General features: G+C 38.6%; 1 protein-coding gene across 11 annotated transcripts in view; it reads right to left on the reverse strand.

Annotated features, from left to right (window-relative positions):
- PKHD1 (PKHD1 ciliary IPT domain containing fibrocystin/polyductin) overlaps positions 1 to 18978 on the reverse strand; it is a 475771-nt gene that overhangs the window by 56555 nt on the left and 400238 nt on the right. The window contains exon 63 of one of the 11 annotated variants that reach the window (XM_044252703.1): positions 7647 to 7694. The exons of the other annotated variants lie outside the window; for them this stretch is intronic. Within the exon in view, the coding sequence (XP_044108638.1) occupies positions 7660 to 7694 (35 nt within the window). The 3' untranslated portion in view covers positions 7647 to 7659. Of the gene's footprint in view, positions 1 to 7646; positions 7695 to 18978 lie in introns of those variants that run through there. 11 annotated transcript variants of the gene reach the window in all.

Here is an 18978-nt window from a genome sequence, read left to right on the forward strand (position 1 = left end):
GAGAGATGATGGGTGGAATGTTTGCAGATTGATGAAATGGTGGGAAACTGTCATTGTGCAAGGGGAGTGAACCCAGTCTCTCAGATTTTAGTGCTTATACAACCTTGGGGAACCATTCTGTAAAAGTAAATATAAACCTGTGAATTCAAAATGAGTAACTATTAGTTAAAATGAGAAAAAAGTCACAACACAGTTATAAATGTAAACCTTATAAATACCATAAACATGATAAAATCTATGGAAAATTAATACTGTGAATTAGGTACCCAACATACCACTGTATGCTTTTTTAAAAAATTTCTTCTTGTATGCTTTTGTGTTGCTTTTTTATATGACAACAATGTTGTAATATTTTCTACAGGGGGGGATGGAAAGGTGATTCAGTCTTGCCTTTAACCTGGATGACTGACATTTATTTTCTAACACTGGTAGTTTAGAAAAGTTCCTTTTAGCTTCACAACTTGTGATTGGTAACATATAAATGTTCAGGACTGTCAAATGTGGGAAATTTCTTACAAAGTCTTCCTCATGTATGAGCTGTAATATTTGAATAAATTTTATAGAGTAACTTCTGTGGAAAAGTCAACCAAAAACCTACTTCTCTACTTCTTATTACCTTTGCATGCCCTAAGATACATTCACAACATGTGAGACCTAGTGTCTGGCTCCTGTGTGTCACAGCATGGGTGAGATGACATAAATGGCTAGTAGGAACTTTCATTAGAAGTGATCTTGTACCACAAAAACCACACCCTCTTAAACTCATATCAAATGCATGTCCAGCTCAACTCCCCCTTAGCCAGATCTTTAAAATGCTGTGTCCATTGCCACCCATCCCCACAGCACTTATGATGAAGGAGAATTTAGAGCAAGAAGAGGGTTGTTATCTTAAATTTTGGTTAAAGTGTCTCCAATTTGCAAATTTTACAAAAACATAGGGCCATGCAAACACACTGCTGGCATTTCTTCTGGAATCTTGGAAGTGGCCTGTGTAAGCAAGAACCTCAACTCCATCACCTTCACAGTAAGTCAGCCTGGGTTGCAGTGAGAGGATGAATAGATGTCTTGGCTATAGTAAGATGTCATGGGAAGACAGAAGACAAAATGGCTGGGTTCATTGAACCTTAGGTTTTTGTCTATGACTGGGACAAAAGGGCAGAGTGTCATAGCTACTAAAGATATTTTCAAAGAGCCAATTGTAATGAAGCATAGCATATCTCAGCTGCATAAGGAGGAAATGATGGAAAGGACCCTTAACTAAGTGAGCTGGAAAGACATGAACCTTGGTCTTTGAGTAGGATACTTGAGTTTGTGATTTTGAAAGTTGGTGGTGATGTGATTCACATGCTCTATGTCATATCTGTTAAGGAAAGCACCACCTTTTTAAGGAAAAGTTACTTGGAAAAAATGATGGCAGAGTTAGAACGGAGAAGGAAACTGTGAAATAGTTTCAGTGTCTTTCAGGGGATGAAAAGCAGTGCTTACTATGTCAACATAAAACACATCAAGTAGAGAGAGCAGGTCATGAGTCTAATGTCACCAGCCTCAGAGAAGCAGTAGCTTTTCCTTAATAGATATGACATAGAGCATGTGAATAACATTGAAATGGAGAAGAACTGAAGATGAAGAAGAAGGTTTGAAGGTGTGACAATAGATAGGCTTGAGGTAAAAGTGTTCCAGAACACTCTATGAAAATAGACAGTAGTTTCCTGATTCTAATTTAAGAGTTCCACACAGAATCAGGAGCAAGATTTGGGGAAAGAGTGTCAAAGCTTGAGTGAACCCATGAATAACCAGACAAGAGATGCATATTCTGGAGATGTAGATGGTGGACTTGCGGTGGTGATTTCAGGAAGCAGTGACGGTAACCAAAATATGCTATACCCTTATACTCTCTAATATGGTATAGAAGTTGGACACTATCAGAGGCATCCTATGGATTTCACAGCTTATTGTGGGGGGCATGGCTGTGGTTACTGCTTACATTGGTCTTAGGTGGACAGATGGTGACCATTCACGGTTGTTGCAACCAATATAAAATAGTTGCTTAGGAGAGCTTCAGGTATAGAAATATCTGACAACAAATCCACAGACTAATGGAAGTGGTAACTGGAAGGGGGACAGTATGGGATAAGGACTAGAAATCAGAGGAAGATGTCCTCAAGCCATCAGATTGGTGGTTCTTCTTTCCTTATTTCTTTCCTTCCTTCTTTTTTCCTCCCTTCCATCCTTCCCCCTTCCCTAACCTCCTTTACTTAAAACTTCTTCATGGCAAGTTTAATTATCCCTACTTCATAGGTAGAAAACTGACTCACAATTTCAACTCACACAATTACTTAGTAATGAGGAAAGGGGGGAAGCAAAAAGCAACATAATCCAAATAACTTCACTTTGAGTTGTAGTCAGCTACAATGGGTAATACCGGCAGAGAAGTGCCATGGTCCTCAGGAGTTCTCCCTACAAAGTCCAGCAAAAGCAACTCAGGGAGGGGTTTTGGGTTATTTGCAGTTATTTGTCAAATCATACATTTGGTAAGAGTCTGCTTGCTTTTTTATATCACTTGGCCTTCTTAATATTTTAGCATCCTCTCCCAGAAGTCTAAACACATAGCTACACGATTAATAAAGGCACCAATCTAAAGATTATCAGCAAGTAACATTGATTATTCCATTTTATAGCAAAACTTAGAGTCTTAGTATTCATAAATAAGAAATATTATTTTTATTTCTCCAGCACTTAACAGTGACTAAGAGACAGGGTGGTTTATCATTATCTTTCCATCCACTCTCCTATGTCATCTCCAGAGTAATCAGTTCTAGCATTTTCATTTTGATGGGAGGCAAAAATAAAGCACATGTAGGCAATGCAAGAGGGTTCCAGAGCAGCTAAATAACGTGGTTCTTAGTTGTGCGAGAGGACACACACTACTTAAGAGAGGAGTGTGAACATGGCCAGCAGACGTCATCATCGACTGTCCTGGCCACAGCTGGCAGAAGCCCATGGTGACAGTCTAGCTTCCTTTCGAAACAGTGTTCCATCTTTTCTTCCTGTGGATTTCTTTCCCTCTTGCTTCTCTCAGTTGGGGAAGATTTAGTTTTGAGTAATGATTATCTTTCTCACTTGTTTCTGTCTTTTCTTTTTCCCACTTCTCCAAAAGGCCTTATCTGCCAGTCACAATTTTTGTGGTCTGCAATTCTGATCACTTTTAAATGAAACCCATGCTGGCTTTGGTAATCATAATGTCATTTACAATTTACCACTAAACACGTTTATTCAGTTAGTAGCACACTGGAGAAAGAGAACTCCATATGAACTCACCGTGAAAGGCCTAATCTGATTATTTCCTCATGAAAATCCAGGCAGGGGTGCTTGTAAGAGGGGCTGAGAAGAGAAGGGGGAAAAAAGCAAGGTCTGGCCACAGCTGACTTTCATAATCAATGTGAAGAGATAAGTGACACAGCCTGTCAGGACCGGCCGCCCAGTCACCCCAGGGCATTCCTCTCAAACAGGCAAGAGTGGACAGGACTTAATAAATGCTGAGTGACCAGTAAGTATTGGCTTGGCATATGCTATTGCATTCAAGATGGACAAGCACAGTGATAAAGTCCAGAAGCTCTTCTCTAAGTGGGGGAAATTAGATTAAGCAGGTTGTATTTGTGTGTGCATGTGTGCACATGAACATTTGCTTTGTGTATACTTTAACATCCTAGAATATCCCAGACATACAATATGCTCCATCCACCTTTCCCTTGACCGGAAACCGCAGACCTAAAAGCTAAGAAAGGAAGTGAATTAGGTATGTCTGGTGAAGGAGGAGAAAAAGGAGAAGGTGTGTATGCGTGTGAGTGTGTATATGTATACTCAGGTTGCTTCCAGGGTTCTAACAAATATTAACTTTGTGTCAATATTTGTCCTTCCTGTCGTGAAATGAGGATTTTCCACCTCATTTCACATTTGAAAAGAAAATATGCCAAAGGGGTCGTCTTTGCTTGGAAAAAAAAATTAAAAGAAAAAGGAAAAAAAGAACCAACTTCTATCCTTTATTTAGAAAAATGGGTCAGGAGGAAGGAAAAAAGGTATTTTTAAAATAAATGTTTTGACTCAAAGGCACACAGAATCCTTCCATCTTCCCCTTTCAACAAAAGGGAAAAATTTATATGTTTAAAATTGAATGAAATACATCAACATTAATGATTTTTTTTCCTTGAGGTTAACATCACCATTTCCCTCAATAATTTTTTTAGCCATTTTGTGATAGATTTCCCAATTCATGGTACAGTAAAGCATAGGAGATTTTGACAAAAACAAAATATATAATCATTCTCTTATTTTCACAAAATGAAAGGAAATCATTTACAATTCTTTTCTGTCAAACAACATTTACACCTCATTATTTCTAATTTAACAAATATAAATGGCCACAGATCAAATAAAATGTAGACAGGTTGAATTTATCCCCATTTATAGATGTTGTTGTAGACCCTCAGGCTATGAAGAGTGAGACTCCAAAATCTCAAAGCTGTGTTCCTAAATATACAAAGAGAGTAACTGAAATCTTGGAAAGAAATATTAAAGAAAACTTCTTGGCCATACTAGAAATAATAGACAAAAACTGTCCACTTTCTTAGACTGAGGAATTCTAGCTAAGAGGTCTTTTTTGTAAACTTCAAAAATAATGGTTGTGTGTTATATCTGTAAGGTGACTTGAGAAGGATGTTCTTAGGTGGCATAGGTTCAGTGTGGATGACAAAAAACACAGTTTTGCTAACTTGTCTAACTTGTCTAGAGGTCTGTAAATTCTGCTGAGAGATCACAATATGATAGTACTAGTCATTATAAAAGAGATAAGATAGATAGGCTTATACATACACTCACATACACAGATGGCATTACAAGATAATGTAATTTGGGAAATTGAAAAGTTCATTAAATTGAAAAATTAATGTATTCAAAGTTCAGCCCTGGGAGCTTCAAAATTAAGGTATTTCCAGCTTGACTTTCATAATTCATTGAACAGTGGTGTTTAGGAGCATAGTCTCTTCTGGCATCATTCTTACTGAAAAAGACCGCACTCTTACAGCTGGTGATTGGCAGGGTGCAGTGGCTTCCAGTGCATGGGAGTCATGAGGGGGTGGAAAAGAGAAGTCCCAAGTGTGGAGACAGTGGTATAGAACCCAAGATACCACGCAAGAGCAGAAAGCGGCAAGATGAGAAGTACACACTTCTGAAAGCATGGACTTCAGGGGCTCTAGATTATAGGATTTGCTACAATTTCATGAGAAATCTCACCAAAGTTCTTGAACTTGGGTCTATTTTGGACAGGAATACATTTCCAACCCAATCTGAGAGAAATGGAACACTATATAAAACCAACCATCACATGAAGCAGGATGCCTGGAAGGCCTTCTGTGGAAGGTCTTTCTGTCTTGACTAAGTTCTCTTGATGAGTATTTCCAAATATTTGTTTCCTTTTTAGAGAAGTGTTAACTTTGAGGGGAAAAAATGATCGGGAGAGGAAAGTGATAAAATAACAATGAAGTTGAGGGAAGAGCATCAGATACGTATCATATAGACCCTTCTTCTGAATCAAACTATTTTTGTTTTATTCAAATAAAAAAACACATATTTTTATGGAAAAAGTCTATTCAAACAAATGCCAGAAGACTATGTTTGTATTCTTTTACTATGTTGAAATATCATCTATATTTTTCTTAAAAGAAGTAGCTTAGAAAATGTTTTTATGTTTCTATTATTTTGTTGATTATGGTTTTCCCTGTGAACACCAATGGGTATGGTCTCAATTATGACTTTTATTCTCTGACTACTACATTGAAAGCAGCCAAAGCAAATGCAAGTTCAGGAAGTACAGCTTGGCGGGTAAGAGATCAGGTTTTCTAGCCAGAGAGATTTGCATTGCACTTTCTACCTGCAAAACCATGGGCAAATTATTTATCCTCTCTCTCTGATCCAGTTAACTCATTTGTAAAAGGGATTGAAAAGCTGATGGACAGAGTTACATGAAGTGACGTATGTACAGAATCGGGAACAAACTTGTGCTAATAAATATAAGTTGCTACATTAGCCATAATCAAAAAAGGAGTAGTTTTTAAGATACTTTGCACTCTTCTTTTGCCTTTTTGGCACCATCGTCCTCTCAAATCAATAACATTTACCTTGTAGTCTGAAACAGCACCTGTTAAGTGTTGCAAGCATTCATAATTAACAGTGTTAAAAGAGACAAGTTACAGGTGAAGAAAATGCTACAATGTAGACATCCTGTCTATGATTTTAGAAAATATGTGCAAGAAAGAAACACACACACACACACACACACACACACACGTCTATAAGCAGGATGTATATTTTTTCCACAATCAAGAAATCAATATAAACTTCCAAAATTCAAGATGGTTTCAACCCTTTCATCTAATCTCAACATTCCCCCTCATTCCTTTGGTAATACTCTCCACCCCACTCCCCCTTTCTCTCCACCTTCCTATTTCCTTTTTGCTAGCAAACGTTGTCTTCCATCTTTGACTACGGTGAAGTTCCTGGGTTAGATTAAAGGCAGGGCAGCCAACAGCCTTCTTTACAAATACAATCTGAGCATGCTCCTTCCCCAGAATGATAAACTTATCACCTCTCCAGCCCTCAGTTGGAAGCTGCAGCAGTAATTCTGTTGGATGCCAGAACTAAAATGAATGTGACTAGGCCATGCCCAGCTCTGAGCTGTGGTCGTAATGAGATTTGAATGGGAAGCCCCGGACACAATAAATCTGCGCCATATGTGACCATTTCCTGTGTCAGTTCCTTTCTCATAACCAGTGGAGACTTTTTTTTTTCCCTCTCATGACCCCACACCATGACTCTGAAATCTTTCATGGCTGCTTATGGGCCTCGGGCTTTTTACAGCAGTTGTATAAATAAATGAATTTGACAGCAAACATCATAACAGTTAGCAGTAATGTGTGTTCGCCACAAGTGCCTATACTACTCACTGGAGAAATGGCAGAGGAAACAGCTTGTTTTGTTACCTAAACAAAAGTAGTTTCGTTTGACAAGTGGTGAAAGAATTAGTCAAATAAACTTGAAATCCACTAGGACTGTTTTTGCCAACTCTCCCTGCCAGTGAAATGTTCCCAGCTCCTCAATGCCCATGACTCACAAGAGATAAATTTCCCTCTTTTATTCTGAGATAAAGATCTGGGCTGGGAATACAAAACCTTTGCCTGATATTTTATATTCATCTTCTTCGCAGGGCAAGAATGTCATGTAGGGAAACTCAGGTAGGGCAAAGAGTTTCCAAAGGAACTTGTGGCAGAAAGGCCAAGGAAGGCAATTTGGGGGAAAGGAGGAGGTTGGTGACAATAATGACCCACCCCATTGATTACTTGGGGACTGGGGACGGCAAACTGAAGCTTATGAGGGCTTCCTTCTCTTTCATGTTTCCTTTATTCGAGAAAGGAAACTTTCTACATCAGACAGTTGCTGAAAGAAAGGTAGTTAGCATCTTTCCTTATCTCCACACCCCCAGAACATAAGTGCTGTTGTCTGTATTGGGGCAGTCTGTGGTCAATTTAGATAAGCACCAAAAAAGCATAGATTTTGCTCAGTTACATGGATTAGTTGTTTATAAGTCCTTACCTTTTTTCTGCTCCTCTACGGGAATCTCAGTAACAACTCCATTATTCTAGCTGTGAAAGAAAGATGTTATAGGTCCATGGTTGTTCCTATGGACTCTGGTCCAAACTGCCTAGGTTTAAATCCTAGCTCTGATACTTACTCTCTGTATGATTTTAGGCAAGCCACTTATCTTCACTGTGCCTCAATTTCCACTTGTGCAAAGTGGGAAGAAAAATGGTATGGTACGAAGCCATAAGGTTGTTATAAAATTAAGTGTATTTTAAAGGGCTTAGGAATATAAATGATAAATGAGGACATTATGTTAAGTAAAATAAGTCAGTCTAAAAAAATAATTACTGCATGATAATATTTAAAAGAGGTGTTTACAAGACTCAAATTCATAAAAGCAGAGAATAGAATGATGTTTGCCAGAGGCTAAGGAGAAAGGGAAAAAAGGCTCACAAAGTGGCTGGGACTTAATAAGTATTGCTGTTGTCATTAGTATTATTCCGAACAAAGAAACTTGGATAACAGCCTATTTGAAAACACTAGAGCTCTTCTCTAGGATGCCTTGCTATTAGCAGCTGATCTGGGAAATAAAATTTAAAACCTGTGTGGGGAAACCATAATAGCATTTTCACCAAAGTCAATTACAATTACTTACAAGATATAGTACATCGTCAATAAAAATATCATCTGGACCTTGAAAATATTTTTTTAGATGAAGATTATTTTCACTCTTTTGAAAGTAATATTCTTTGTCATGGTCAAGTAACCATTGCCTCTAGTATCTTCTCATATTCAAAAGAAGTATCACTATTTGGGGGAGTCGAGAGCCATCCCCAACTAACAGATCTTAGAGTCTATGTTCTGCTCTCTGTTTTTATCTCTTTAAAATTTCTTTTAATAAATAGATATTTCAATCTATTGAGTCTACTATTTATACAATAAATTCCTAATGTCTGTTTTAACAGACATTTGACTGACAGTTTAAGTGGTTAAACATACATTTTTTTCTATATCTAGTCAACTATTTCTACAGAGAAAGTCAGAAATGTAAATGAATTGAATTGTGTGAAATTAAACAGATTCTTTAAGTTGTGCTCTTAGAGCAGCTCCTAAAAATAGAAAGAAGTGTGTCAACCAAAACTAAGGAACCATTTGACTTTATAAGACAATAAAGAACCAGGAGGGGGCAAAAATGGGGTTGGCTGTGATTTAGAAGGGTGGTTTTGCTCGAAAACCAAATACAGAAAGTGACACCATCCCGTGGTAAAATAGGCTTAAGGGAGACTCAATATATAGTAAAACAAACTGAAAACCCCATCTCGTCATTGTTCCTGGTGTACAGGCTCTAATGCTACATCTAGGAAATGTCTCCAAAGTCAGTCTGTGAGAAAATGACTGTGCCCTTCACTATGAGGAATGTCATCTGACAAAACCCCTCCCTCTCTATGTCCCAATCCTTTCCCAGGGTCTGCTCCTAGGATGCATATCCTAGTTCACCATCAGAGTTGCGAATGTGAAGATTTCATGCAATGGATAGCTCCAGCTCTTCACACCCTGTACGGCCATCAAGGCTGAATAAACACAGCTGAGCAGTGTCCTTTCTGTTTGACTGGTCACTCCTGGTGCCTCTTAAATAACAAAGGAACACCATGACCTTGCAAAGTCTGTTTTGTTGAGTTAAAGAGAAAACTGAGGGAGCAAAGAAATTGTAAAAGAGCGGTAGCTTCATCAAACATTGTGGAGCTATGGATATAACCTGTCAAGCCTTTCTACATCATTTTCTGGGTACGTGTGTGAATACCTATACAGGCTGAGGTGATCTCAGGAAGTGAAAGGCTTGTACTTCCCCATCCTCTTATGGTTGAGTAGAATCATTAGTCATCAATTATTGAGCAGAGGTAACAAGTGTCTTTTTTAAGATATTAAAGTTAATTGAAAGAGCTGACAAAATATAAGCCATAGGCCAAATCCAGCCCACTGGCTGCTGTGAATAAAGTTTTATTGAAACACAGCCCATAGTCATTTGTTTACATAGTATACGCTACTGTAAACTGCACTTTGGTATCGCAATAGCAGAGTTGAGTAACTGAGACAGAAACTCTATGGACTTGAAGTTGAAGCTGGATATATTTACTGTCTGGCCCTCTATAGAAAATGTCAACACCTGCTCTAAAAGTTCAAAGTTTGTCTCTGAGGCTGTGAGCACCAAAGTACAAGATGGAGACTTATCTCTCAGCCTGGGTCCCTGCCAAAGACAGACAAGAAGAGTAGGCAAGAAACAGACCTTTGTTGTTTTACAGTATTGAGATTTCCAAGTTTTGCATTATGGCATCTTAACCTAGCCTACTCTGATGGATACAGCATCTTTCCTTTTGTGTATCTTTCTCTACACATACATAATATATCCTGCTTTAGGGAAGGGAACAAAAAGCATAAAAGGACTTTAATTCCCTTCCTCCCTCCCTCCTTCCTTCCTCCCTTCCTTTCCTTTCCCTTCCCTTCCTTTCCTTTCCTTTCCTTTCCTTTCCTTTCCTTTCCTTTCCTTTCCCTCCCCTTCCCTCCCCTTCCCTTTCCTTTCCCTTCCCTTCCCTTTCCCTTCTCTTCCCTTCCCTTTCTTCCTTTCCTTCCTTCCTTCCTTCCTTCCATCCTTCCTTCCTCTCTTTCTCTTCTTTCTATCTGTGTTTCCTTTTCTTTCCTTTCCTTTTCTTTTCTTTCCTTTCCTTTTCTTTTCCTCAAGATACAGGATTAGGACATGAAATGTTTGAGTTCTCATTCAATATTTGGACTGGAATTTTGCCCTTTCTAAACATAAATTTTATTCACACAGTTTATCTCAATATTTGCTTCATCTAATACCTGAACTTGTCTCACAGATCTCTACAAACCTACCTTTTTTGCCATGTAAAGATGACATTTCCTCAATATATTGTGCACAGAAGTTTACTGAAGTAATTAAGGTAAAAGATTTCTGCAAGCCCAGAAGAGACATGCTGAAGTCTTTCAGAATGAGTTCTTATGTTTGGGCTTTGGCAGTTCTAAAAAAACACATACAGCTGTCTCTACTTGCTCTTTTGCTATGTCCAGATCTTCTCCTTTGGAGGAGAAAAAAAATGGTCCATTTTTTTGGCAGAAAATAGCACGTCTCTTTCAGCCTCACAGAAAGGCAAGTTGACTGGACAGTCTGCCACTGATACGATTTTTGGAAGGAGGAAGTGATGGAGGACATCATGAGTGCATCGTGTTCCTGGTGAGCCATTAAAGAAAAAGCCAAGGGGTATCTTTTCAAGATTAGTGCTGTGATCTAACGGACAGGGACACAGTTTGAAGATGGCAATTCCAATGTATTTTCTTCCTACTACTAATGACCATGGGCAACAGACCACCATGCACCTCAGTTTCTTTATCATATGATACAAAGCAATATACATGGATATTTACCTATAAAGAGATTGCATAAAAGTTAACTGCACTAATGTCTATGAAATACAGCAAGGGAAAGAGAATTGAAGGAGGAGGCAGTCACCCAAGCAATCTGCTCATGGAGGCCAATACCTGCAAGCCAGGAAGGAGCATGGATGGCAAGCATGATCAAGCTAACCAGGCATCATTCAGTCATTTGAACAAATGATTTATTAAGATTTTTACAAATAAGTTATTGAGCCAGGGGATCCCAGGGATGCTAATTCCACATCATCTTTCAAATTCAATGGCTCCCCTTAAAAACTGGTACAATGCAATTCAGCAAGGTGAAGGGGTTTTAAAGATATTTTGAAACTCAACTTGGAGGACAAAACATAGCTAGACTACTGAGATGCAAAACAGGCACCAAACTTCCAGACAAATGGCTTAATTGTGGCCAGGGCTCTACGAACTAGAGGCAAAGTAGTGTTATAAGAACAGGTACTGCAAAATACATCTGTAGATGCCGGCCAAACATTACCTACAGATTTGACATGAGAAAAAGAACTGATGAGCAAAATTTTAGTTCTACTCAACTATATATAAGATTTAAAAATTATTAACAGTTTGTGCTATGTTTACATGTGCTATGTAGGGATACTTCAAGATGAACTCTTTAATTTGGATAAAGTCTGGTATAGAATCAGGAAATCCATAGTCATTCTATGTATTAACTTAACTTCTTGAATCTTTGTAAATTCTGGGGGAAGGGGAGAGTGATGAGAGAAAACAGGAAATGAGTATCATTTTCTAGCTTCTTCATTGTATAGTTCTGCCATTTTTAGCACTGATTCAACTCTATATTTTGAGCACTTATCATTATCCTGATAGTGATCTAGACCCTAGAAATATGTAGCTAAAAATAAAAGAAGAGTCACAATGCTTGCCTTCCTGGAACTTATGTAGAGTCAAGTTTCTAGTTTAAAAATATGCCTTCTTTTTCAGAGTGAAACTCCTGAGCAATCTGAGTACAAATATCTGCCTTACTCATCTTGGCAACTTTTGCTCTGGTCCCAGTGCCTCAGACAGTCAGAGGGAAGAAACATCAAAATTCTGTGTGTCCTCTACACCAAGTACTACAAGAGTCACTCAATGTGTCTCATTTTACTGAGTCATCATTCCAAGCTGAGAAGTACATTTTTATCACCTCCTTTTTCCAGATAAGGAAACTGGACTTGCAGCTGGTTATGGAGGACCCCAAAATGGCAGAGGCAGACCTGAAGCAGCCTAGATCCCTGAGTCACCACCAGGAGCACAGCTGCCACAAAAGCCACTCAGTCTTCTTTAGGCTGAGATTGGGGTGGGGGGGAGTTGTCCTTTTTTTTGAACAATTGAGATTTGAGGGTTATCTGCTAACTGGAGTTAGTTACTCTATCATACAATATCTATGTTTTATATCAGCAAATGAAATTGAGTAAGTACACAGACATGAAGAACAAACAAGGCTATGGTCCAAGTTGGTTTAGAAGCAGTATCAAAAGGAAAGGCTGAATGCCCTTTCTAACCTATACTATACCTACCATTTAACTAGAGGCTCCATTTAGGGACACCTGGGTGCTCTGTTGGTTAAGCATCTGCCTTTGGCTCAGATCATGATCCTGGGGTCCTGTGATCAAGCCCCGCATTGGGCTCCCTACTCAGCAGAAAGTCTGCTTCTCTCTCTGTCCCTTACCATGCTTGTGTGCTCTCCCTCAAATAAAAAAAAATTAAAAATGGAGGCTCCCTTTAGTGAAAGTGTTGCTCTCTCGGAAGTTCACTGAGAACTGGCTACAGATGAATTTGCCCTCTAGGTGATCTCTGCTCAGTGTCCAGCTCAAAACAAATTGGGGGGCCCTTAAAGACAGCTAAAAATTCAGTTTCACTAAGATCTGGAATACAAGAACGCAAGCAGCATACTGCATGTCAACAAAGTCAGAAACTACAATCAAAGGGCAGGTGCATACTTATAATTCCTTAGGGATAGCTCATGTGCTTCCAATTGTACCTGATCTGTGTCAAAGGCCAATTTGCATCCAGTAAAATACAATAAGTTAGTTATATGAGCATTATGTTTACAGAAATTCATACTTTAGGTCAAAAGCAAAATCAGACCATATCCACCATTGGGGAGTTTATCATTCCACCAACTACAAAATTCTTTTTGCTTGGAATCAAGGCTGATTTCTTCTGTAATAGAGAATTTTCCAGATAAAACTAGCCACTGGTCTTTCAAGAATGGTTTTATAGGTTAATAGGAGCTGCCTCCTGAGAAAAACTACACCCATAATGCATCTGGCCAGTTCTTTGATGCCATTCAAATTATTAGGGGTAAGAGTGGGAGAATTCCTTCCCTGTCCTCTGAGACGATCATTTTATGCCCCAAAGCTTCAACCTCATTATTCTTATCTTAGGGCATAATTACAATGTTATTATTGGTCATAAAATTAACCAGATTTTCCTCTCTTTTCTTTTCCTCTTCAGCATTTGACTCCCTGACCTCCCCCAACAGAAAAGTCTATGGACTGATTATATGCTAAGTGTAGAAGTATTTCCTTTTATTTGTTTAAAAATTTCCCACTGTTAATTTCATTGAGAGCATACTTGTTCTCATATGAAACGAGGTAAAGAAAAAATACAAGGATTTTTACCACTCTTGTAAAATGTGAACATTTTTATTCCTATATCTCAATGCTTTTGAGACTGTTCATTTTTGTTACTTTATGTTCCAGAAATCCTGCTCTCCATTTACATCAACCTGTGGGTACATGGTTCAACTTACAACTTGAGATCCTTGAGATCCTTTGCCAATTGCCCCCCTTGTACTCTGTGCAGACTTCAGAGTAACTTCTTTGTCCTAGCTAACCAAAATAGCAGAAACAATTTACTTCTAGTGCTGGTGCCTGTCTGTGGTAGTGGCTGCTACAGTAATGTCTTAGGAAAGATTACAAAACCATATAAGGACTCAGTAGGAAAGTGCTATGTGAAATTAGCAGTCTACTGGGGTGAGGAGTGGTATATACAGTGGAGTCTTAACAAAACTTGCTGTCAGGACAAACACCACTGTATCTGTTATACAAATACCTCTTATGTATTATGTGAGCTTTCCGTGTTCACATATCCAAATTCTATGCATAGTCCATTATCCAGATTTCTACCCAAATTCCATCACCAATCCACATCTGATATTTTTTAAGCTCCTTTTAAATTTATTTATTTTTATTATTTTTTTAAAGTATTTTATTTATTTGAGAGAGAGAGAGAGAGAGCGAGCGCCCGAATTGGAGAGGGAGGGGCAAAGGGAGAGGAAGAGAGAGAACCTTAAGCAGGCTCCATGCCCAGCATGTGATCCCAACATAGGGCTTGATCTCATATCCCTGAGATTATGACCAGCCCCGAAATCAAGAGTTGGATGCTTAACTGACTGAGCCACAGAAGCTCCCCAAAGGTGTATATTTAAAATCTGTAAGGAAATAAATATAAAATGCTTTCCAAATAAAAATGCTTTCCAAGATGTACTGCCTATCTAGGTTGCCATATGTCTCTCAAGTGTCAGATATGAACTTACGTTTTCTCAGACACTCCATTTTCCCTTCATTTTCAGAAAAGTTGATGCTCTTAGCTTCCTAAAATCCTAGTACCACAAATGAACATATAAGCTATCTCATTGCACAAAGTGAATGAGAAGGAGAGAGACAAACAGAAGCAAGGTAGAAACAGATGATAGTTTTCCCAAAACTTCCTCCATAGAGAGGAATGAATTAAACATGAGGCAAGAAAGTAACTAAGTTTGGTGCAGGATTTCATCAGATTGTCTGAATTGCAACAATAAGATAAAAGGAGGAGAAAACTTTACATTTGTATTGTACCTTTTAATACCCAAATAATTATAACTCCTGCTATTATATGCAAATATAGATCTCTTTAAGTAACAGATACATTGTATGCATTACATGTTTTTCAAATGAAGAGGCTGATGCTCAGAGACGTTAAATAACCATAGACACCTATCTACTCAGTGGCAGAGTGAGCATCTGAAGTCATATTTTAGTTGCCATTCCATGTACTTTGCCACCATTCTACCTACCATCATTTGCCCTTCACGACAGCTATAAAAGATAGATACAGGAAAGTATTTCCCTTTGCCTGATGAAAAAACTGAGTTTCAGATAGTTTAGTACTTGCCAAAGATAGTGAATTGATCAGATATACTATTCTGATAGCTTAGTCCAATAATCTTGCCACAACCTGATGGTCTTTGTGTTGGCTATAAAACTAATGTTTTACCCAATAGTCACCCAAAGCCACACAAATAGTGGGTGAACTTAAGAATGAAAAAATCAACTTGATTCTTCATCTCCAAAGTGACCCTGAAATTATTTTTGTATTTTCAAACATGTACATTAATACTCAAAACATTTTTAATTAGAACATAGAGGGTAACTGAACTATCAGACTAAATTCTATAAATAGTATTGCCTTGAGGTCCATCCACTTGAATTAACCAAAAAGCACCACTAATTAACTAGACTTAAGCAAGGGCTGGTGTTAGGCAATGTGACCTTTTTATGTCACATATCAGCGGGATTACATTTTTCTCTCTGATATACAAGTCATTGGTCACAGAAGGCTGCCAGGATTTGACACCATAGATTTATCTGATGAAGTGTGTAGGAAGTGTGTATATTGGTTTGTTAATTTCCAAGCACTATCTAGAGTCATTTTGTAATAGTGTGTCCTCCTTTACAGTGTTTTAAGTATATAACTGTAGAGTTAATTAAACACAGCCCCATATAGAAAAAGGGAGGATTGGGTTCTACTACCACTTTTACCAAAATCCACTGTTCTTTTTTTTTTTTAAGATTTTATTTATTTATTTGAGAGAGAGAGTAGGAGGGAGCATGCATGATTGAGGAGATAGCAGAGGGAGGGGAAAAGAAAGAATCCAAGCAGACTCCAGGCTGAGCACAGAGCCCAATGTGGGGCTTGATCTCAGGATCCTGAGATCATAACCTGAACCAAAATCTGAACCAAAATCAAGAGTTTCCAGCTTAACCAACTGAGCCTCCCTGGGCATACCTCCCTCCCCCAAATCCACTATTCTTAAATAAATAAGTTGCCTTAGTTTTCAGAACTTCAAACTTACCATCTAAATCTATTTAGATTAGACTAAATAAGTTATCATCAAGATCCAATTCAACATTCAGCATGAAAATGATTTTATCACTTAGAAATCATGCCATTAGTCCCCACTCTAATTCCTGGACCCTGGCCCTTTCATTTCTCCAACTCTGCCATCTTAAAAAGAAAACTCATCTCTCCAATACAACCTTCTGCTTTTTGATTTTAAAAAAGTTTGTATTTGTATATGTTCCTGCTCTATCTGTTCTCTTACTTCACTGATACTTGAGTCTTAGTCCACCAGCCCTCTCCTGACCTCCTTCCTTTACTCATCTAGTGGCTGTTTCCTTCCATCACTGCCTTGGACCCTCTCTCTCATCAGTATTCTCTAATGTCCCATTCTTTCATTTTTCATTCTCTGCCGATGTCCACATATAAAATCCTTGATTTGGCAAAGCTATGTATCCACTTTCATCACTTTTACTCCTGGGAACTCTAAGAAGTCTATTGAAAATCAGATAATTAAAAAGAAGAAAACAATGTATAACTGTGAACTGGTCATTTGGTGCTATCACAAATACTTTATCTCCAACCTCCATCAAACCTTCCATGTTAATCAGCCCATCTTCCATTCATCTCTAGTACAAGTGTTCTGTTTAAGGCTTTGGTGTTCCCTCGCTTTCTACCTGCATGACCAAGTCATGGACTTCACAAATACATTTGCAGACACGGGGAATTAATCCTCCCACTTTTCTCCTGACGTTTTCAAATATTCACTCTTTCTTATCTCCTTCTCATCTAACTCAGAGAAATGGATATCTTTCCTATTTCTGAAGCTAATCTCTACATGGGTGATCTCATCCCTGTCTCCTCCTGCTTGAACACGAATTAGCCTCATCAGTCACTGTCTGTTTCTTAGATCTTAAAAGTTCTTGTAAAACATGCATAAGTTTCCCATATTATAAACACCACCTTTCTTTCTTTCCCTTAACTCTCAAGTTCCTCAAAAAGATGGGTTTTCTTTTTCTTTTGATTTATCTTACTTATTATGTTGTTTTTCTCATCTTTTAGACAAGTCTCCATCTCTTGAAGTCTACAGGTTGTCCCCATCACTCTACCAATGCTACTGCCTGGGATGTTACTAGAAGCCTGAGCTTCAGGTCCAGTTCTAAGGCCCAGTTGCTTTTTTTCTGATTTAATCACATTTGACATATTACAACCTTTGTTAATTGCTGTTCCTGAGAGGCTCTCTTGCCTTAATTTCTAGGACATCATTATCTCCTGTTTCTCTCTTACCTCTGCTCCTCCTTAACTGTTATCATTTTATTGGGTGCCCCCCCCTTCATTCAACCTTTTAAGGAAAGATGTTCTTTAGGATTTAGTTCTTTGCCTCCTTCTCCCACAAATATGCCCTCGTACAAGCTCACACACACAAGAAAGATGGAGAGAGAGAAAGAGGCACAGACAGACAATAGGGAGACAGAGAATATAAAAAAGAAACAGAAAGCATGAAAGACCAAAAAAGAAACAGATATTATAGAGAGAGATAGAAAGACAGAAGGACAGAGACAGAGAGCGTGAAAGGGAGAAAGAACAAATCAATCATATGCTAATGGGCCCTAAACTCATAATCTCTCCTGAATGACAACACCAGAGCATCAACTACCCTCTCTTCTAGGGCATTTCGCACACATCTCCAATGTACCCACTTGCCCACAGCCCCTCCGTACTTCAAGAGGAACCACATGCTCAAACCTACTTACTTAAGAAATGATTAGATTTAAGAGACCCACAAAGTCAATAGCTTACTTATTCCTTCTCATATAGGTAAGTTTATGAGGAGAGGTTCCAAGAGAGAGGCTTCTAACACTGAAGCACAGAGCACATCCCTGACACTGCATGGAGAGGTCATACAAGGTTTGTAGCAAGTCTAACCTAGCAAGCCTCTGTTATTTTTATCTTCATCTAAAGATGTAGAGACCAACTAAAGAGAAGTTCAGAAATCTGCCGAACAAGTAAGTGATAGAGATAGGGATCCCACCGAGCCCATGCCTCTGTGCCACAGAGGCATACTCTTACTCCCATTTCACAGATGAGGGAGATGAGGCATACATGGCTTAAGCATCTTTTCCATTCTTCAGTAGCTTGAGGAAAGTGAACACTAGGCAGTCTGTTCCAAAGCCCATGTCCTTGACCTCTATGCTGTTGCTATGTAAGCACTTTGCGTGTTTCTGCAAGCAGCACCAAGTGTTGGTTAGCACGCGTCCCTTTCTTCACTAGCACCACCACATCACCTGGCTTTGTCCCAATAATTAATTGCCTTGCTGTTACCATACTTATTTTTTCTTTCTCCTCCTCCCTGTTCTGGCATAGTAGTTGATAATGTCTGCAAATGTTTTCTTTCTCAGTCGCCCCAGAATCCTACCACATTCTGTTTCATCCTGAATAATTTAATTTTACCAATCGTTTTGCAAGCTACACACAAACTCTATCATAAAAAATAACTCCTTGAACCATTACCACTCTCTCCATATAGCCTTCTAAGTTTGGAGTGACCATGTAGCTTATTGTTTAAACCAAGACACCTGGAGAGTAGCTGTATTCCAGCAAGTATGGACTTGGGTTGTCCTGGGCAAATAGGAGTTATGGTTGCCTCAATTTAGACCCACAGAAGACTCGATACAGCTGCACAGCCACATTGTTGACTTAAGGGATTTCCTAGCTACAGCTTCCCACTGACAATGACATCATGGCTTCGTCCAATAGCACTGACTACACAAGAACTGGAAT

The sequence above is a fragment of the Neovison vison genome, chromosome 1 (genome assembly GCF_020171115.1).
Source record: "Neovison vison isolate M4711 chromosome 1, ASM_NN_V1, whole genome shotgun sequence".
Classification (NCBI taxonomy): domain Eukaryota; kingdom Metazoa; phylum Chordata; class Mammalia; order Carnivora; family Mustelidae; genus Neogale; species Neogale vison.